This window comes from Rhinopithecus roxellana, chromosome 15 (genome assembly GCF_007565055.1).
Source record: "Rhinopithecus roxellana isolate Shanxi Qingling chromosome 15, ASM756505v1, whole genome shotgun sequence".
NCBI lineage: Eukaryota > Metazoa > Chordata > Mammalia > Primates > Cercopithecidae > Rhinopithecus > Rhinopithecus roxellana.
Window position 1 is genome coordinate 108,972,478 of NC_044563.1, and position 20,932 is coordinate 108,993,409.

The window sequence follows — 20,932 nt, forward strand, 5'->3', positions numbered from 1 at the left end:
TAAGCATTATGGAAATATAGCTATATGCCTTGGGCACAAGTGTTTGTATGTCCTGATTCAGTTTCTCTTTAAGTCTTCTTTTAAAGTTTGCTTAGTGAAAGAAACAAAGGATCTAAATTGTTCTAAATCTCTGTTACTTTCAAGGGCTCAAAAACTCTCTAAAGTTTCTGCTAGTTAAACCCACATTAAATGTAGTAGAGCTATGAGCCGTTAGAACCCTGCATTTGGAAAGTAATGGGGTGGGAGGCTAGTGGACCATGGAAGCACTTCCTTCCAAGGGCAGAAAAACCCAACTATCAGGCTTACCTGTCAAAGCCAACAATGAAAAGGATTTCTTATCCTCTGCTGAGGCACATGTGGCTAGAGTATAGTTCATTTTCTCTTAGTATTCCAAGACTGGTCTTAAATATCACTCAATCTTTCTTGGCTATGAGCTTTATCTAGCAATGGTCAAAATCGATGGGAAGCTCCACTTAAATTACCCAAATTATAGCCCTTTAATAGGCTAATTGGCTACATATTCCCATGCCTGCTAGAACTAGGCAGCCCTTGGGGGCTGTGAAGAATAGGGCTCCCTTCTAAGCAAAGACACTTTTCAACTCCAGTTGATTATTGCTATATGGGAATACAGACCCAGGGTTTCAGATCTGAATTATGTTAGAAATGAATAATACAGATTTTTAAATGAAATCTCCCGATTTTTATGTCTGCAATGAATTCCATTTTATAAAACTTTCAGGCATAACATTATGTTTTTGAGACAATTTCAGTCTGTGGGCCCCAATGGGTGCTTATTAAGCCAGTTTTCAGAATGAATGAGTCTGTGCTATTAGAAGCTGCCACCATCAGTGAGGCAACATAGACTGCTTTATCTGCGTTTTCCTCCCACATCATGGAGGCATTTCTGAAAATATAAGCACTGGAGTTTTCTGAGTTCACTTGAAGCTCAAGAAACCCATTACCCTTTTCATACCATCACAGTATTTTTAAATAGTTTACTCAGTGGGGTCCCTTTTTTATACTTTTACACTTTTATAAAATGGGAGTTTTGGATTCATTTGCCAGAAAAAATGCTGATATTACATAGTCCAAAGGCATACAGAGTGTCATTGAAATCAACTTCCACATAGTCTATGGATGGTCTTAGAGTGGACAAACCAGTGATTTGGCTAATTGTTGCAGCCTTGCCAAGTTGCACATAGGAAAGTTATTTATTTTTAATTCTTAAATATTTTAGAGGTGTTATCTGAATGGAGAATTTTTTTTTTGCCTGGAGGCAAGCAACTGAGTTGCTTGGAAGGCAGTTGTAACAGTTACAGGGAAGAAAGCATATCAAATGCATAATTGTGGGGGCCAAGATGACCGATTAGAAGCAGCTCTGGTCTGCGGCTCCCACTGAGAAAAATGAAAACAGCAAGTGAATCCTGCACTTTCAGCTGAGGTATCCAGGTCCTCTTATTGAGACTGACTAGGTGGTTGTCATGACCTGTGGAGAGCAAGGAAAAGCAGGGTGGAGTGATGGCCCAGCCGGGAGCTGCATGGAGTAAAGCAAACTCCCACCCCAGCCAAAGGGGGCAGTGAGTGATGTGCTACCCTGCCAGGGAAACCACAATTTTGCCATGAATCTGTGCAACCCATGGATCAGGAGATCCCCTTGTGAGCCTGTGCCAACAGGGCCTTTGGTCTCAAGCACAGAGCTGTGCAGTCTCTCGGAGGCTGCTTGGGTTGCGGCCAGTGGCAGCAAGCTGGAGACTGCCTAAGATGACCAAGTTCCCAGGGGGAGGGGAGGCAGCTATCACTGTGGTTTCAGTTGGCCATTTTTCCCCACTGGTCCAGAAAGATTGGATGGTTTGGATGGAGAAGAATTCCTCACAGTGCAGTACAGTGACTGTGGCAGATTTTGGCCAGACTCCTTCTTTAGGTGGGACCTGGATCCATGCCTCCTCCCTCACTGGGTGGCACCTCCCTGCAGGAATTCCAGCAACTCCAGCCAGGGATTTATGGACAGAATACCAATCTTCCTGGGACAGAGCCCCTGTGGGGAGGCAGTCATGATCTCCTGTTCAACAGACTTGGTCTTTCCTGCTTGCTGGCTTCTGAGGTGGCTGGTAGTCCAGACAAGTGGGATTCCCCCCAGTGCAGTGCACCTGCTCTGCTAAGGGGCAGCCAGGTTGCTTCATTAAGCAGGCCCCTGATCCCGTGCCTCCTTACTGGGTGGAACCTCCTAACAGGGGTTACCAGACACCTCATACAGGAGAGTTCCAGCCAGCATCAGGTTGGTGCTCTTGTGCAATGGAGCTCCTGGAGGAAGGAGCAGGCAGCCATCTTTGCTTTGCTGTAGCCTCCACTGGTGATCTCTCCAGGTGTGGGAGGGACCCAGGTGAGTAGAGTCTGGAGTGGACCTCCAGCAAACTGCAGCAGCCCTGCAGAAGAGGGGTCTGGCTGTTAAAAGAAAAACAGAAAGCAACAACAACATTGACAAAAAAGACCCCACAAAAATCTCATCCAAAGGTCAGCAGCCTCAAAGATTGAAGGTAGATAAACCCATGAAGATGAGAAAAAAATCAACATAACATGCTGAAAATTCAAAAAGCCAGAGTGTCTCTTCTCTTCCAAATGATTGCAACACCTCTCCAGCAAGGGCACAGAACTGGACTGAGGCTGAGATAGATGAATTGACAGAAGTAGGCTTCAAAAGGTGGGTAATAATGAACTTTGCTGAACTAAAGGAGTATGTTCTAACCTAACGCAAAGAAGGTAAGAATCGTGATAAAACACTACAGGAGCTGTTAATCAGAATAATCAGTTTAGAGAGGAACATAAATGACCTGATGGAGCTGAAAAACACAACACAAAAACACAATGCAACCAGAAGTATCAATAGCTGAACAGACAAAATGGAGGAGGGAATCTCAGAACATGAAAACTACCCTGCTGAAATAAGACATGCAGACAAGATTAGATTAAAAAAAAAAAAAAATGTAAAGGGATGAACCAAACCTCTGAGAACTATGGGATTATGTAAAAAGACTAAACCTGCAACTGACGGGGGTACCTGAAAGAGATAGGGAGAATGGAACCATGCTGGAAAACATACTTCAGGATGTCATCTCGGAGAACTTCCCCAACCTAGAAAGACAGGCTAACATTCAAATTCAGGAAATCCAGAGAACCCCAGCAAGATATGCCATGAGAAGGTCAACTCCAAGACACATAATCATCAGACTTTCCAAGGTTGAAATGAAGGAAAAAATGTTAAGGGCAGCCAGAGAGAAAGGCAAGGTCACCTACAAAGGGAATGCCATCAGACTAACATTAGATATCTCAGGAGAAACCTACAAGCCAGAAGAGATTGGGGGCCAATATTTAACATTCTTAAAGAAAAGAATTTCCAACCCAGAATTTCATATCCGGCCAAACTAAGCTTCATAAGTGAAAAAGAAATAAAATCTCTTTCAGACAAGCAAATGCTGAGGGAATTTGGCACCACAAGACCTGCCTTGCAAGAGTTCCTGAAGGAAGCACTGAATAGTGAAAGGAAAAACTGTTACCAGCCACTACAAAAACACACTGAAGTACACAGACTAATGACACTATGAAACAACTACATAAACGAGTCTGCAAAATAACCAGTGAGCATCATGATGACAGGATCAAATTTACACATAATGATATTAACCTTAAATGTAAATAGGCTAAATGCCTCAATTAAAAGACACAGAATGGCAAGCTGGATAAAGTGAAGACCCATTGGTGTGCTGTGTTCAAGAGCCCCATCTCACATGCAAAGACACAGATAGGCTCAAAATAAAGGGATGGAGAAAAATTTACCAAGCAAATAGAAAGCAGAAAAAAGCAGGGGCTGCAATCTTAGTTTCTGACAAAACAGACTTTAAACAAACAATATCAAAAAGATAAAGAAGGGCATTATATAATTGTAAAGGATTCAATTAAACAAGAAGAGCTAACTCTCCTAAATATATATGCACCCAATACAGGAGCACCCAGATTCATAAAACAAGTTCTTAGAGACCTAAAAAGAGACTTAGACTCCCATACAAAAACAGTGGGAGACTTTAACTCCCCATTGTCAATATTAGATCGTCAAGACAGAAAATTAACAAAGATATGCAGGAGTTGAACTCAGCTCTGGACCAAGTGGACCTGATAGATATCTGCAGAACTCTTCCCCCAAAAACAAAAGAATAAATATTCTTCTTGGCGCCACAAAGCACTTACTCTGAAATTGATCACATAATTGAAAGTAAAACACTTCTCAGCCAATACAAAGAACTGAAATCATAACAGTCTCTCAGACTGCAGCACAATTAAATTAGAACTCAAGATTAAGAAACTCACTCAACCATACAATTATACGGAAACTGAACAACCTGCTCCTGAAAGACTCCTGGGTAGATAATGAAATTAAGGCAGAAATCAAGAAGTTCTTTGAAACCACTGAGAGCAAAGAGACAACATACCAGAATCACTGGGATGCAGCTAAAGCAATGTTACAAGGAAAATTTATAGCACTAAATGCCCACATCAAAAAACTACAAAGATCTCAAATTGATATCCTAGCATCACAACTAAAAGAACTAGAGAACTAAGAAAAACAAACTCCAAAGCTAGCAGAAGACAAGAAATAACCAAGAACAGAGCAGAGCTGAAGGAGATTGAGACACAGAAAAACCTTCCAAAAATCAAAAAATCCGGGAGCTGTTTTTTTGAAAAAAATTAATAAAAGAGATAGCTAGCTAGATTAATAAAGAAGAAAGGAGAGACTAATTAAAGAATCAAATAGACACAATATAAAATAATAAAGGGGATATCACCACTAACCCCACAGAAAGGCAAACAATTATCAGAGAATGCTAGAAACACCTCTATGCAAATAAACCAGAAAATCTATGATAAATGGATAAATTCCTGGACACATACACCCTCCCAGGACTGAACAGGAAGAATTTGAATCCCTGAATAAACCAATAACTAGTTCTGAAATTGAGGCAGTAATTAACAGCCTATCAACCAAAAGAAGCCCAGGATCAGACGGATTTACAGTCGAATTTCACCAGAGGTACAGAGAGGATCTGGTCCCATTTCTTCTGAAACTATTCAAAACAATGGAAAAGGAGGGACTTCTCCCTAACTTATTTTATGAGGCCAGCATCATCCTGAAAACAAAACCTATCAGAGATGCAACAAAAAAAAAAACCAAAACTTCAGGCCAATATCCCTGATATACATCAATGCAAAAATCCTCTATAAAATACTGGCAAACCAAATCCAGCAGCGCATCAAAAAGCTTATCCACCATGATCAAGTTGGCTTTATCCCCAGGATGCAAGGCTGGTTCAACATGTGCAAATCAATAAACATAATTCATCACATAAACAGAACTAAAAATGAAAAACACATGATTATCTAAATAGACACAGAAAAGGCCCTTGATAAAATTCAGCATCCCTTCATGTTAAAAACTCTCAATAAACTAGGCATTGAAGGAACATACCTCAAAATAAGAGCCATTTATAACAAACCCAAAGCCAATATCATACTGAATGGGCAAAAGCTGGAAGCATTCCCATTGAAAACTGGCACAAGACAAGGATGCCCTCTCTCATCACTCCTATTCAATGTAGTACTGGAAGTTCAGGCCAGGGCAATCAGGCAAGAGAAAGAAATAAAGTGTATTCAAACAGGAAAAGAGGAAGTCAAATTTTCTTTGTTTGTGGATGGCATGATCCTATATCTAGAAAACCCCATCGTCTCAGCTGAAAAGCTTCTTAAGCTGATAAACAACTTCAGCAAAGTCTCAGGACACAAAATCAATGTACAAAAATCGTAAGCATTCCTATACACCAACAGACAGGCAGAGAATCAAATCATGAATGAACTCCCATTCACAATTGCCACAAAGAGAATAAAATATCTAGGAATTCAGCTAACAAGGGAAGTGAAGGATCTTTTCTTTTTTTTTTTTTTTTTTTTTTTTTTTTTTTTTTTTTTTTTTTTTTTTGAGACGGAGTCTCGCTCTGTCACCCAAGCTGGAGTGCACTGGCCAGATCTCAGCTCACTGCAAGCTCTGCCTCCCGGGTTCACGCCATTCTCCTGCCTCAGCCTCCCGAGTAGCTGGGACTACAGGCGCCCGCCACCTCGCCCAGCTAGTTTTTTGTATTTTTTAGTAGAGACGGGGTTTCACCGTGTTAGCCAGGATGGTCTCGATCTCCTGACCTTGTGATCCGCCCGCCTCGGCCTCCCAAAGTGCTGGGATTACAGGCTTGAGCCACCGCGCCCGGCCATGAAGGATCTTTTCAAGGAGAACTAGAAACCACTGCTCAAGGAAATCATATAGGACACAAACAAATGGGAAAACATTCCATGCTCATGGATAGAAAAAATCAATATTGTGAAAATGGCCATACTGTCCAAAGTAATTTATAGATTCAATGCTATTCCCATCAAACTACCATTGACATTCTTCACAGAATTAGAAAAAACTATTTAAAAATTCATAAGGAAACAAAAAACAGCCCATATAGTCAAGATAATCCTAAGCAAAAAGAATGAAACTGGAGGCATCACACTAACCTACTTCAAACCACACAAGGCTACAGTAACCAAAACAGCATGGTACTGGTATAAAAACAGACATGTAGACCAATGGAATAGAACAGAGACCTCAGAAATAAGACCATACATCTACAACCATCTGATCTTCAACAAACCTGACAAAAACAAGCAATGAGGAAATGATTCCCTGTTTAATAAATGGTTAAACAGAACTGGCTAGGCATATGCAGAAAATTGAACCTGGACCCCTTCCTTACACTTTATGCAAAAATTAACTCAAGATGGAATAATGACTTAAATGTAAAATCCAAAGCTATAAAAACCCTAGAAGAAAATCTAGGCAATACCATACAGCATAGGCACAGACAAAGATTTCATGACAAAAACGTCAAAAGCAATTGAAACAAAACCAAAAATTGACAAATTGAATCTAATTAAACTACAGAGCTTCTGCACAGCAAAATAAACTATCATCAGAGTGAACACACAACCTACAGAATGGGAGGAAATTTTTGGAACCTATCCAACCGACAAAGATCTAATATCCAGAGTCTACAAGGAAATTAAACACTTTACAAGAAAAAAGAAACAATCCCATTAAAAAGGGGGCCAAGGACATGAACAGACACTTCTCAAAGGTACTGGTTTTGTATCAGTACCATGCTGTTTTGGTTACTGTAACCTTATAGTATAATTTGAAGTCAGTTAGCATGATGCCTCCAGCTTTGTTCTTTTTGCTTAGGATTATCTTGGCTATATGGGTTCTTTTTTGGTTCCTTATGAATTTAAAGACATGTATGCAGCCAACAAATATTTGAAAAAAGCTCAACATTACTGATCATTAGAGAAATGTAAATAAAAACCACAATGAGACACCATCTCACAGCAGTCAGAATGGTGAGTATTTAAAAGTCAAGAAACAACAGATGCTGCCAAGGCTGTGGAGAAATAGGAACACTTTTACACTGCTGGTGGAATGTAAATTAGTTTAAGGTGATTGAACTAATTTGGTGATTCCTCAAAGACCTAGAACCAGAAATACCATTTGACCCAGCAATCCCATTACTGGGTATGTACCCAAAGGAATATAAATCATTCTACTATAAAGATACATGCACATGTATGTTCATTGCATCACTACGCACAACAGCAAAGACATGGAATCAACCCAAATGCCCATCAATGATAGACTGGATAAAGACAATGTGGTACATGATACACCATGGAATACTATGCAGCCATAAAAAGGAACAAGATCATATCCATTGCAGGGACTTAGATGAAGCTAGAAGCCATGATCCTCAGCAAATTAATGCAGGAACAGAAAACCAAACACTGAATGTTCTTACTCGTAAGTGGGAGCTGAATGATGAGAACATATGGACACATGGAGGGGAATAACACACACTGGTGTCTGTTGGGGGGTTGTGGGGGGAGGGAGACCATCAGGATAAATAGCTAATACATGGGGGGCTTAAAAGCTAGGTGATGGATTGATAGGTGCAGCAAACCACCATGGCACACGTTTACCTAGGTAAGACACCTGAACGTCCTGCACATGTATCTGAAACTGAAAATAAAATAAAACTAAAAAGAAGGAAAGAAACAAAAGCATAATTGCATTGCACAGAGACTGTTTTACAGGGATGAGCCTGTCTGTGTCTTAGAATAAATGATTTTAAGGAAACCAGAGAGTCTACTAGAAGAGGAGACAGAAAAGGTGGCAAGGGTTGAAAACTACTGGATATCATGATCAATGCCTGTGTGACAGGATCAATTGTACCCCAAAGCTCAGCATAATGCAATATACTCAGGTAATAATTCTGCACATGTACCCCCGAATCTGAAATAAAAGTTGAAATTATTTATAAAAAAAAGAAACTAAGATCAGTTGTGGTGGCTTACACCTGTGATCCCAGCACTTTGGGAGGCCAAGGTGGGAGGACAGCTTGAGCTTAGGAGTTCAAGACCAACCTGGGCAACATGGTGAAACCCCATCTCTACTAAAAATACAAAAATCAGCTGGTGTGTGCCTATGGTCCCAGCTACTCAGGAGCCTGAGGTAGGAGGATCACTGGAGCCCAGGGGATGGAGGTTGCAGTGAGCCGAGACTGTGCCACTGCACTCCAGCCTGGGTGACAGAGTGAGACCATGTCTCAAAAAAAAAAAAAAAAAAAAAAAAAAAAAAAAAAAAAAAAAAAAAAGGAAAGGAAAGAAAAGGGAAAAGAAAGTAGGGAGGCTGGTAGAGTGGTACCCAAATCAAGTAGTCACAGTTTGAATTCTCTGGGAGCTCAGTTTCCTTAGGCAAGTCATGTTCAGTACAGTGTCATAATCTATTTGAGAGAAATATGTTACCTATCTGATAGAATATTTCCAGAATGTATCTAAAAAGTCCTATTTAGTGCTCAGAATAGCTGCTGATGCCATTTCTACTTTAAATAGCCATTCAACAGGAGTCAAAGAATAGAGATAACTCTGTAATGAGTATCAATACTTAGATGGAAAGTTGTATTTGGAGATCAAGGGAAATTTATTGTCTCTCTACAATTATATTGTCCTCTAGTATTTTTAACTATAACTTTCAACACACTTATTTTCCTAGAGATTAAATATGAAATCTAAATTAACTTCACGTATCTACTCTTATTTCTAAGCAGCTGTACTTTCTGGGTACAATACAAATAGGAAATGGAATAGTTTTTAATTGCCCAAGCTTTAAAGAATGAAGGAGATAATACAACAACACTGAAAATCAATAATCCTTGTATACCGATAATGAAATTTAGGTGAGATATTTATTTTACTCAGGGTTGCCTAGCTCCTACAGTTTGAGAAAGAAATGGACAAGATGATATAAGAGCCAGATTTGGCATCAAATTTATTTATATATAGAATTAGATACTTTTCAATTTAAGAATAAATTATGAAAACAAGGGAAATACATGTCTAATACATGAATTTTCTATTATACGATTTCTTTTAGTAATACTTTTGAGCACCAAGTCCTATATCATTGTATTTTTAGTTCAATGAAACATGAAAGATTCTATTCTAAAATAGAATAACTCAGACTTTTAACAATTCTCCTTTTCTTTTACTTTCTTTTAGTCCTTGAAGAAAGAAACTGCTCAGACCCTGGGGGCCCAGTCAATGGGTACAAGAAAATAACAGGGGGCCCTGGGCTTATCAATGGACGCCATGCTAAAATTGGCACCGTTGTGTCCTTCTTTTGTAACAACTCCTATGTTCTTAGTGGCAATGAGAAAAGAACTTGCCAGCAGAATGGAGAGTGGTCAGGGAAACAGCCCATCTGCATAAAAGGTAATTTACAATTGTTTCTGAAGTCTACAGACATTGATGAAGTTGCTAGACCTTTTGGTAGCTCCTTTGCATGTTTTTAAGCCCCTGGAAAAATGCCTTTCTCTCTTAAGTCCCTTCTGAAACCATATATAACTCTGAGGTTGGAAACCATCCTAAAAACATTTGCTTCTCTTTTTTTTTTTTTTTTCCCCTCAAGAGGACCTGCTTTCCCTAATCACAACACCTCGAGAGGTGATCAAGAAGAGGAATGTAGTTATCAGAGCAATTTAGGAAAGATGACAGGGCTGAGTTTAATATATGCAAATCCAAGTATAGAATTGAGGTAATGTATAAGCATTTACGTAGCTCCACTTATCTACTTTCTATGCAATATTAAGTTGATGCGAGAAATAAAAGAACAAAATAGATGCATCATCCCTACCAGCCTATGGAGGGGGAGGATTGAAGATGTTAAGATATTTAAAAACAAAGACAGAGAGTAAACCCTTGTACATTCAAGGGATAGTTACAGGAAGAGATGAGTGGTGTAAGTTCAGCAAAAGGAGAGATCAATGTTCCTGAAATAGGGACAATTGCATGAATCCAGTAGGACTGGAGCCAGTCTGGAAAGCTGGGGAGGATTTGCACATGTGAAGAGGAGTTGGGATGGTATTCCAGATGGAAGACAGCGGAAAAGAAAAGAGGTGTAGGCAGAAGTGAAGTCATCATGGTAAACTCAAAGTGAGACAATCTGGGAATCAAGGGGTAAACTTAAATATGTAGGTTGGACAGAAAAGTGGAATATTGAATAGAGACGTTTGAACCTTCTCTATTGGCAGTGGGGATGTATAGTTTCTCACCGAATTGATTCACTAGTTGCTTCAGGTTAACAGCCTCTCTATTTGGGGGCAGGCCACAATGATCTGGCTGTTTACTGGGAAGAAAACATGTCCTTGTCCTAGATTATCCAGATAATTGTCTTAATCCTCCACTTTGCCTTCTGGGTGTTTGTCAACAACCTGAATCATGGGAAAAGGATTGAAAGGGAATGGTTTGTGAAAGGAATAAATCACTTTAGACTTTAGCCAGAAGCGACCTTCATCCCCACCAGCACAAATTCTGATTTTTATTTCATTAAGTATGGGAACGGTGTCACATATGTCCTTGGAGATTTTTGTCCACTCTTCTCTTACAAATTAATACAACCAAAGTTCTCTAAGTTGCTAATTAGATGAATGTTGGCTGCCTGATTGGGAAAGTGAGATGGGAGGGATTCCTTTTCACTCATGAAGAAAGAGAGACTTCAACAAAATTAAACTGGGCTTTGAATTGCCCTCAAGTGATTGTTAGGGGCCTTAACGGCAGAGAAAGAACACGAAGGAATCTGTTTTCCAAGACTTATCTATGGTTGACACTGCTGTCTGGTGTCAAAAGAGAACCTTGTAATTCCCCATGTGGGCTACGTTTTAGAACCTTCACTTTGAATTTTATTCCATTTTGATCAAGTTTGCTAATTACATTCACATGAACAGATGATCCTACTCTATGATGCCATTGTCCCAAATCACTCAGGTGGGGCAGCCTTTCAGAGGCATCTGGTCTTCTTAGATTCTTCAGAGGGTGCTGTCAATCAAGATTAAAGGCAGCAAGCTCTTTTGTAAAGTGAGATGTTCAAGCTTGCCTGACATGTCGTGCCTCTGAGAGCCTGGGGAATGGGCACCTGGTGTCCAGAAGTGGGAGTCAGGTATGAATCTGAACTGAATAATGTGAACAGTGAATATGGAAAAGGATTGTGCAGCATTGTCTTTTTTATTTCTAGCCTGCCGAGAACCAAAGATTTCAGACCTGGTAAGAAGGAGAGTTCTTCCAATGCAGGTTCAGTCAAGGTGAGGTCGAAACACCTGCACTCTGCCCTAAAGGCTAATGAGTATTTCCCCTTCCATTCCCCTTCCCCACTTGTGTTTGGCCAAAGATGGTTTGAGGTTTCTTAGGGACATTTAGTGCTAACTGGTCATGAAAGAATAGGGCTTGTTAGATGGAGGCTTATTAGCCAGCTGCCTTTAGCCAAGAGGTAGCAACTGTTGGAAGATGTACAAATTTCACTGGATCGTGGGAAAGTAGACGACTGGTAGAAAGCAAGACTTTCAGATGATCTTTGAGAAAATGGACTTGAATCCTTGAGTCTTCCTGAAATTACTATGTACTTGTTATGGTAGCTTCTAGGAAGATGACATTTCTGTTAAACACAACCAGCTACAATTTAGGAAGTTATGCTTGGAGGTAACCAGTGAGATGAGGCAGGCTGGGGGAACCCAGGAACTAGAGACAAATGACCAGCCACACAGAAGGATGTGAGCCCTCTGGTATGCTCAGCCTTTCTCCTGGGAAGACAAAGGTGGGGTCCACCTGGTGGGGAGGGAGTAGCCCCTTTCTACTCATCTCTTCTACATTCTCCTCCTCACTGTCTCCACTCAGCTACATGGGCCTCCTTGATTTTCCTCTATCACTTCAAGCACAGTCCTGCTTTGGAAACTTGACACTGTGGCTCCTTCTGTCTGGAACCTGCTTCCACAAGATCTCAGTGAGGCTTAATGCCTCTCTTCCTTCAGTTCTCTGCTCAGTTTTTGCCTAACAGAGAGAAATCTTCCCTAAATATCCTTTTAAAGATAGCAATCCTATCTTCACCCTGACTGTCTAGTGGACCCCTTTAGCCAGAATACTCTAGCCTTTACTCTGTTTCTGTTTTTATCTTGGCATCTCTCTCCACCTGTTGTCTCACATATTTTGTAAGGGTTTATTTGTCCAATTTCTGTCTCCCTCACCCTCCCCAAAATGTGAAAGTTACACATACAGGAACATTATCTGTTTTGTTCGTGCTGAAAGTTCTAGTGCCTACAACAGTATCTGCCACATAGTAGGCATTCAGTAAGTATTTATTGAATGAATGAATTGGATTGACAAACAAAGGTTTAAGACCTGAGTCTGCCTCTGTCTTTAGTGCTGGGTATTCTTCAGCAAGTTCCTAAACCTGCTGAGCCTTAGTTTTTTCTTTTGAAAAGTAGGGATAATCATAGCAATCTGCCTCTGGGGATTGTTTTAAGGATTATATGCAACACTAATAGCTAACGTTTATTGCATGTTTGCTCTGTATCAGTTGCTTTTCATGCATTAGTTCATTTAATCCTCACTATAACCTCTGAGGTCAGTATTTTTGTTATCACCATTTTATTATAGATTTTATTATTTATATTACAGAGGGGTAAACTGAAGCTCCGAGAAGTTAAGTAACTTGTCCAATGTCACATTGCTAGAACTGGCAAAGCCAGGATGTAAATTCAGTATCTGGCTTCATGGTCTGCTCCCTTATGCACTATACTTTGAGTCTTATGTAAAGGCTGTAGCAAAGCACCTTGCACACATAATTCATCGGAAAGTGATTTCTCACCTATTGTTAGAAATAGTAACAGTGAATTCCGGTGACTGAAATTGACCACAGCCAAGTTCCCTGGAATATTCATAAGTCAGAATATCCATCAGTCTCTCACCCCTCCTCAGGCTGTCTCCTTCCATTTTTGTCTTTTTCCTTTCAGGGGCAAGGCATTTCCTTGGAAACGGTGGCAGTGAAATTCAAATTCTGCCCTCTTTCCTGATCTGTGTGATTTTCCTGGGCTGGACTCTCCACTAAATGGGACCAACCTGTTCTTCCCAAAGACACATGCTGTAGACAGGCCCCTGCACTATTCAAAAAGACTACTGGGCTTCCTATTTTTAAAGCAATATTAATGGGAGGTTAGGTGGCAAGGTGCCAGGTTTCTCAAGTAAATGAAAAAGCAAGGCTGAAACTAGTTTTAAGTATCTGTTGGGAAGACAGGCTGCTGAAGTGGAGGGTATCCCTCCTCATCCAGAAGCTACCTCCTCATCCAGAAGCCCCCAACAACAGTGTATACCTTCCATGGCCAAGGGAGGAGCTTGTTTGCAAGTTCAGGAGCTCCCTGAGCTACAGACCTCCTTATAAACATGAGCTAAAGATTTGTTGAATGAAATCAAGAGGATTGGAATATTTGCTCTGAGCCAAGCACTGTATATGAAATAGATTTCTTATGATGATATCATATTGGTGTGGTGGGGACACCAGGGTGGAAATTGTGACTGCTAAGCACTGCCTTGGGTACCAAGTTTCTTTACTGCGTGCCTCTGTGTACTTCCACTAGTCTCTCTGCGCTTCCTTTGCCCATTCATTAAACAGGGATGAAAACATAGATTCCTAAAGGAATTTCAGCTTTTCAGGTGACAGTCATTAGGTGCCAATATAAAATGAACACAACCTGCAGAATGTGTGCACATCTTCCCCAAGAATCCCTGAGTTGTCTCTGATGGCTCCAACTTCAGGGCTCATTTAATATCCCCTTTTCCCATTTATACACAATGCTTCATATTTCTCCCAATCAATATGCCCTGAGAGAAAATTCTATTCTCTGAGGTGTACTAATTACACCTGCTAATTGCTAAATCAAGCTACTGTATCAACACAGTTTAGTTCAAGTCAATTCCTAATATTGCCCCATTATGATAATGTTTGGAGAAAAAAAAAGTCTAGATTTTGCTCATTCAAATTAACTCCCTTTTCTGTTTAATGTTGCAATTAATTTCTGTGTGTGTGCATGTATAATGTACCTTTGGATAGCAGCTATTATGCCAGATATTATTCTCTTTGGTTAAAATCTTAAGCAGTTGGAATCATGCCAGGAATAGACACGGAGACATAAAATGAAGATTGAAGTGTACAAGAGAATTTGCTCAGTGGGAGAGTTGAAGTGTGTGTGTGTGTGTGTGTGTGTGAGAGAGAGAGAGAGAGAGAGAGAGAGAGAGAGAGAGAGAGAGAGAGAGAGAGAGAGACACAGAAAGAGAGAAACAGAGAGACATAGAATGAGAAAGACATTTTTGGCTGGGCAGGGTAGCTCACACCTGTAATCCCGGCACTTTGGGAGGCCAACGCGGGTGGATTGCTTGAATCTGGGAATTGAACCTGGGAATTCAAGATCTGCCTGGACAACATGATGAAAACCCATCTCTACAAAAAATACAAAAATTAGCTGGGTGTGGTGTTACATGTCTGTAATCCCAGCTATTCAGGAGGCTGAGACACAAGAACTGCTTGAACTCGGAAAGTAGAGGTTGCAATGAGCCAAGATCGCATCACTGCACTCCATCTTGGAGTGAGGGACAGAGGGAGACCCTGCCTCAGAAGACAGACAGAGAGAGAGAGAGAAAGAGAGAGAGAGAGATTTTTTCTGTTTCTGTAACCAAATATCTACATGGGACATGGCATGAATGCTAAAGAGGCCACAATGACTTTCTCTCGCTCTGCCCTTTCTCTGGGCGCATGTTTCCTGACCCAGGGAGACACCATTACACCAGCTATACTCAGCGGCCTTCAGCAAGCAGAAACTGCAGAGCACCCCTACCAAGAAGCCAGCCCTTCCCTTTGGAGATCTGCCCACGGGATACCAACATCTGCACACCCAGCTCCAGTATGAGTGCATCTCACCCTTCTACCGCCGCCTGGGCAGCAGCCGGAGGACATGTCTGAGGACTGGGAAGTGGAGTGGGCGGGCACCATCCTGCATCCCTAGTGAGTCAAGGCTCATTCTTGGGCTTGAGCATGCTCCATCTTTTGTGGCTGCCTGGGAAAAACCATTAACCCTGACTTTTGGGAAAGCATCTCCAGTGCTTTCTCTAGTTTGGTGATATCTGAAATTCCATAGTTAGAACTTTTTTTCCTTTGGCTTAACCTTACTACCCAGGAGAAATTGACTCATTAAATCTTAGGGGCATAAGTTCTTGGGTGATTCTGTCATATTTACTTAGAGAAAAGGGTCATTAAGTCACCAAGTGGGGAAAGGGGTTAAAGGTGCCAGAGGGCCTCAAGTTACATAATCTTGGCTCCCCTATTTAAGGTGGACAGGTCATTTGAGGTCAGGAGCTCGAGACCAGCCTGGTCAACATGGTGAAAACCCGTCTCTACTGAAAATACAAAAAAAAAAAAAAAAAAAGTAGTTGGGTGTAGTGGCAAATGCCTATAATTCCAGCTACTTGGGAGGCTGAGGCAGGAGAATCATTTGAACCTGGGAGGCAGAGGTTGCAGTGAGCCAAGATCATGCCACTGCACTCCAGCCTGGGTGATAGAGTGAGCCTCTGCTTCAAAAAATAAAAAATGTAATGAGGTATTAATTACATCATAAGGTTATGATGATGAATACTGAGATAATATGTGGAAGTGTCTGGATTAGGGGCCTGCATTTACTAAGCTGCCTTCCCCACTCTTTTTGTGAAAGGAGAACAGTATGGTTTAGTTCGTTGTGGTTATGACTATGAGGATAGTCAGGATATTTTGAGTTTGTTTACATGTACCATCTCATTTAATCTCCTCAAGAGCTGTGAGACCATTATTACTGTTCTATCCATTTTACAGGCAGGAAGACAGAGGCTCTAAAAGATTAGACAACTTGCCCAAAGTTCTATTGATAGTAAGTGCCTGGGATCAGAACTTAGGTTTCATTTGACTGCAAAGCCTCCAATTTTAACCCTAGATTTATAGCTAGCCATGTCAAGGTGGGTTGATTCATATTTAAGGGGAGAAGAAAACCAGGTTACTTGGCTTAGTGATCATCACGCCCATAGGGTTCACCTTTCCAGATGTGTGCTCTCTGGTTGAGTGATACATTCTCCTTTGGATGGCAAAGTCTGAGTTTATCTTACTAATCCGGTACTTTCTCCATAGTCTGTGGGAAAATTGAGAACGTCACTGCTCCGAAGACCCAAGGGTTGCGCTGGCCATGGCAGGCGGCCATCTATAGGAGGACCAGCGGGGTGCATGATGGCAGCCTTCACAAGGGAGCATGGTTCCTGGTCTGCAGCGGTGCCCTGGTGAATGAGCGCACCGTGGTGGTGGCTGCCCACTGTGTTACTGACCTGGGGAAGGTCACCATGATCAAGACAGCAGACCTGAAAGTTGTTTTGGGGAAATTCTACCGGGATGATGACCGGGATGAGAAGACCATCCAGAGCCTACGGGTAAGAGAGGGCTTGTACTTGGAAGCTGGGGCTCTGGCTCAAAAAACTCCAAGCATGGGAGAACAGTGATTATGCCAAGCCCTGTCCCCTTAGCATGTCAGCAGCCAGCCTGGAGCCTGGCATATAGCAGTGTTCAATATTTCATAGTGAGATACTAGACGGGGGCATCTAGAAAGACTGTGGAGTCTTTTTTTCACCTTGATTATTTTATAAACAAGATAGAGGCAAAGTCATCTATCACTGTGGTCATCAAAAGTTAATCACCTAAGAGCAAAATGTACTTCTCCTAGTAGCATATGTTACTTGGTAGCATATGTCATAAATTGTAACAAATTAAAAATTAGTGAAATTATTTGTTTAATGGCTGGCTCTGCCTGAAACGGTTAGCTCCATGAATGTTGCGATTTGTCATTGTACCCTCACAGCGTGGCACAGTGCCTGGCTCAAAGTAGATTATCAATAAATATTTTTTGAATAAAAAAGGTTAATCACCTATTACATTTGGGCACTGTCCTAGGTAGACAGAGATGTTTTAACCTAGATACACTCCTAACAAATTTATAATATATGTCTGTCTTTCCCTTCCTTCCTCCCTTTTATTCACCTACCCATCTGTCTATCCATCTATCTGTTCATCCATCCATCCATTCATCCATCCATCCATCCCTCCATCCATCTATCCATCCATCCATCCATCTCTTCATCTATCCACCTGCCTGTCCATCTATTGTTGAGCCCCCACAATGGGCCTTCCACTGTAAGTAGACACAGAAAAGAATAGAGCGTGTTTTATTTTCTCTGAAAAGTCCACAGTTGAGTGGGAGAGACAGACAAATTTATCATAATCAGTGTGACACAAGAGAAGCCCCAAGGCAATATACTCAAAGGAGACTGAGGTAATAGAACATATGCATAAAAATTTTACAAGATGTGTGCTCCTACAGGCACCCATCAAAAGGCATGACCAGCAAGGACTGGGAAAATCAGGGAAGACTTTGTGGAAAACTCTTGTGGAATATTCTGAGCATAGCTCTATTTGCTGACTTGAATGTAAATGAAATATTTACGGTGGACCAGAGGTTGAAAACTTAGCCTGTGAGGGTTTGTGCCTTGATGGTGCTGACACATATTTTTAATCATTTATTTATTTGCAAGCATTGTTTAACATCAAGATATTTCAAATAAAGATTTGGAATTCATTTTCTGGCAAAACTAGAATGCTGGTCCCATTTCAGCATGGAGTGGCTGACTGCAGTGATGTGGCCGCTGCCCACCTTAGATCGCTGTGCAGCCTCAACTGTCCACTTCACTTACTTAATCCCACTTTCCAGGCTGTAGAAAGCACTTTGGTTTGCAATCCTGGAAGTAGAGCAGTTGTTTTCCATGATTTCTTGAGTAAAGTATCTCCAAATAATTGTAGCTGCCTCTTAGACATTTTCTCCCAAAAATTTAGCCCCAAGCCTTGCCTGTTCTTGTCCACTGTGGAGCGCCTCCTCACCGTTGCTGCCCATTCCTTACATTTGTAGATTTCTGCTATCATTCTGCATCCCAACTATGACCCCATCCTGCTTGATGCTGACATCGCCATCCTGAAGCTCCTAGACAAGGCCCGCATCAGCACCCGAGTCCAGCCCATCTGCCTTGCTGCCAGTCGGGATCTCAGCACTTCCTTCCAGGAGTCCCACATCACTGTGGCTGGCTGGAATGTCCTGGCAGATGTGAGGAGCCCTGGCTTCAAGAACGACACACTGCGCTCTGGGGTGGTCAGCGTGGTGGACTCGCTGTTGTGTGAGGAGCAGCATGAGGACCATGGCATCCCAGTGAGTGTCACTGATAACATGTTCTGTGCCAGCCAGGACCCCACTGCCCCTTCTGATATCTGCACTGCAGAGACAGGAGGCATCGCAGCTGTGTCCTTCCCGGGACGAGCATCTCCTGAGCCACGCTGGCATCTGATGGGACTGGTCAGCTGGAGCTATGATAAAACATGCAGCCACAGGCTCTCCACTGCCTTCACCAAGGTGCTGCCTTTTAAAGACTGGATTGAAAGAAACATGAAATGAACCAGGCTCATGCACTCCTTGAGAAGTGTTTCTGTATATCCATCTATACATGTGTCATTGCGTGAAGCAGTGTGGGCCTGAAGTGTGATTTTGTCTGTGAACTTGGCTGTGCCAGGGTTTCTGACTTCAGGGACAAAACTCAGTGAAGGGTGAGTAGACCTCCATTGCTGGTAGGCTGATGCTGCCTCCACTAACAGGACAGTCAATTGGAAGATGCCAGGGCTTGCAAGAAGTAAGTTTCTTCAAAGAAGACCATATACAAAACCTCTCCACTCCACTGACCTGGTGGTCTTCCCCACCTTTCAGTGTCACGAATGCCATCAGCTTGACCAGGGAAGATCTGGGCTTCATGAGACCCCTTTTGAGGCTCTCAAGTTCTAGAAAGCTGCCCATGGGACAGCCCAGGGCAGCAGAACTGGGATGTGGCGCATGCCTTTGTGTACATGGCCGCAGTACACGCTGGTCCTTTTCCTTCCCCATCTCTTGTACACATTTTAATAAAACAAGGGTTGGCTTCTGAACTACAAAACAAATGTGCTATGCTCTTATTTCTGCATGCTGTTTCTCAGAGCTACATGTATCAGGGCTGATGGCTTGGTGATAGCCCTTTAAAATAGTGCCAAGGGCTATCATTCCCAAATAGTGTGTTTGACAAAGTCAATATCATCTTTTTAATACCAACTCTTAGAGCTCAATGGGTCATGGGCCAGGGGAGGAGGGACATGGGTACCCTACGATAAGGCACAAACAGAAACACCAGAGATTCGATGATTTTTAGGATTGCCTCTGCTTCTTGTCTTCTAGATCTAGCACAAAGTCCTGCTTTGAACCTCCATAAATCTTCATGGAATGTTTTTATAGCATATGAATTGGAGTCACATATTAACTCACACTAAGTTTAGATATGCCAAGAAACTGTAGCTTCACTGTTGTCTATAACTTATGTGATTTTTCTCTCAAGCCTTACTCTCACTTCCCACCGGATAGTGAAGGAAAGAACATGAATTCAGTCTAGTCAGACACCTTAAGTAATTTTGGCAGTGACCCTCTTTTTGGGTTGACTTACTCTTTTATCCTTTCTCCCCTGCTCTCCTCGCCAGTTTTCTCTTCACTAGGCTGATGCTTTGGAGGCTTACCTTCCTTCAAGCATTGGGATAAGAGTGGGGGACCCCCAAGTTCCTGCTGGTTCTTGGGTGTGTGTGGTGGGTCTTTTTGTTGCTGACATTTAATGCTAGAGTCTGTAATTAGTGTAACTTATGCTATGTTCTCTCTTTCATGGGGCCCAGCCCTCCTTCCTGCAGACTGACTCCTGTTTGACCCTTGTCTGGGTCACTCAGCCTCATGGCCACAGTGACAACCTCTGGCAACTGCCCAGCCAGACTCTCTGCAACCTCCTATTCCTCCTTTGGGGGATTGGGGGAACTTCTTGGTCCTTTCCATACCACATGACAGCTGAGAGGCCAGGCTTGTTACAGAGCTTTCCGGGAGACATTTGCCTTCTGTAGACCCAAACAGGAACTCCCCTGTTCCCTTAATCTATCTCAAAAAGCTCAAGGACTTTAGCCCAAGACAGGAGGTGAGGATTTTATTTGTTTCCCAACCTGTCTCCCCCCATGTCTGGGTCTTGAGCCACAAGAGAATTTCTTCTACTTCTCTTTTTGTCAGCCTTTCCTGGGGCTTTCCATAAATCACATCCTCCTCCTTTCATTCAACCCTCCATGCCCATCCTCCTGGCTTAATCAAAGAGGGATGTGTTAGTTATCAATGGTTGAGTACAAATTACCCGACACTTAGTGGCTTAAATGGTAAGTGTTTATTCTCTCACAGTGTCAGTGGGTCAGGAATTGGTGAGCAGCTTAACCCGAGGTTGTCATCAACTGAAGCCTTGACGGAGGCTGGAGGATTTGATTCTATAAATA

At 41.9% G+C, this 20,932-nt stretch overlaps 1 protein-coding gene across 2 annotated transcripts in view; it reads left to right on the top strand.

Annotated features, from left to right (window-relative positions):
• Positions 1-19,542, top strand: part of PAMR1 (peptidase domain containing associated with muscle regeneration 1) — a 104,207-nt gene extending 84,665 nt beyond the window's left edge. For both annotated transcript variants that reach the window (XM_010358395.2, XM_010358394.2), the window contains 5 exons: positions 9,685-9,897; positions 11,696-11,762; positions 15,276-15,508; positions 16,658-16,950; positions 18,477-19,542. In XM_010358395.2, the coding sequence (XP_010356697.1) occupies positions 9,685-9,897; positions 11,696-11,762; positions 15,276-15,508; positions 16,658-16,950; positions 18,477-19,013 (1,343 nt within the window). In that variant the 3' untranslated portion in view covers positions 19,014-19,542. The remainder of the gene's footprint in view (positions 1-9,684; positions 9,898-11,695; positions 11,763-15,275; positions 15,509-16,657; positions 16,951-18,476) is intronic.
• The last annotated feature ends 1,390 nt before the right edge of the window (positions 19,543-20,932 follow it).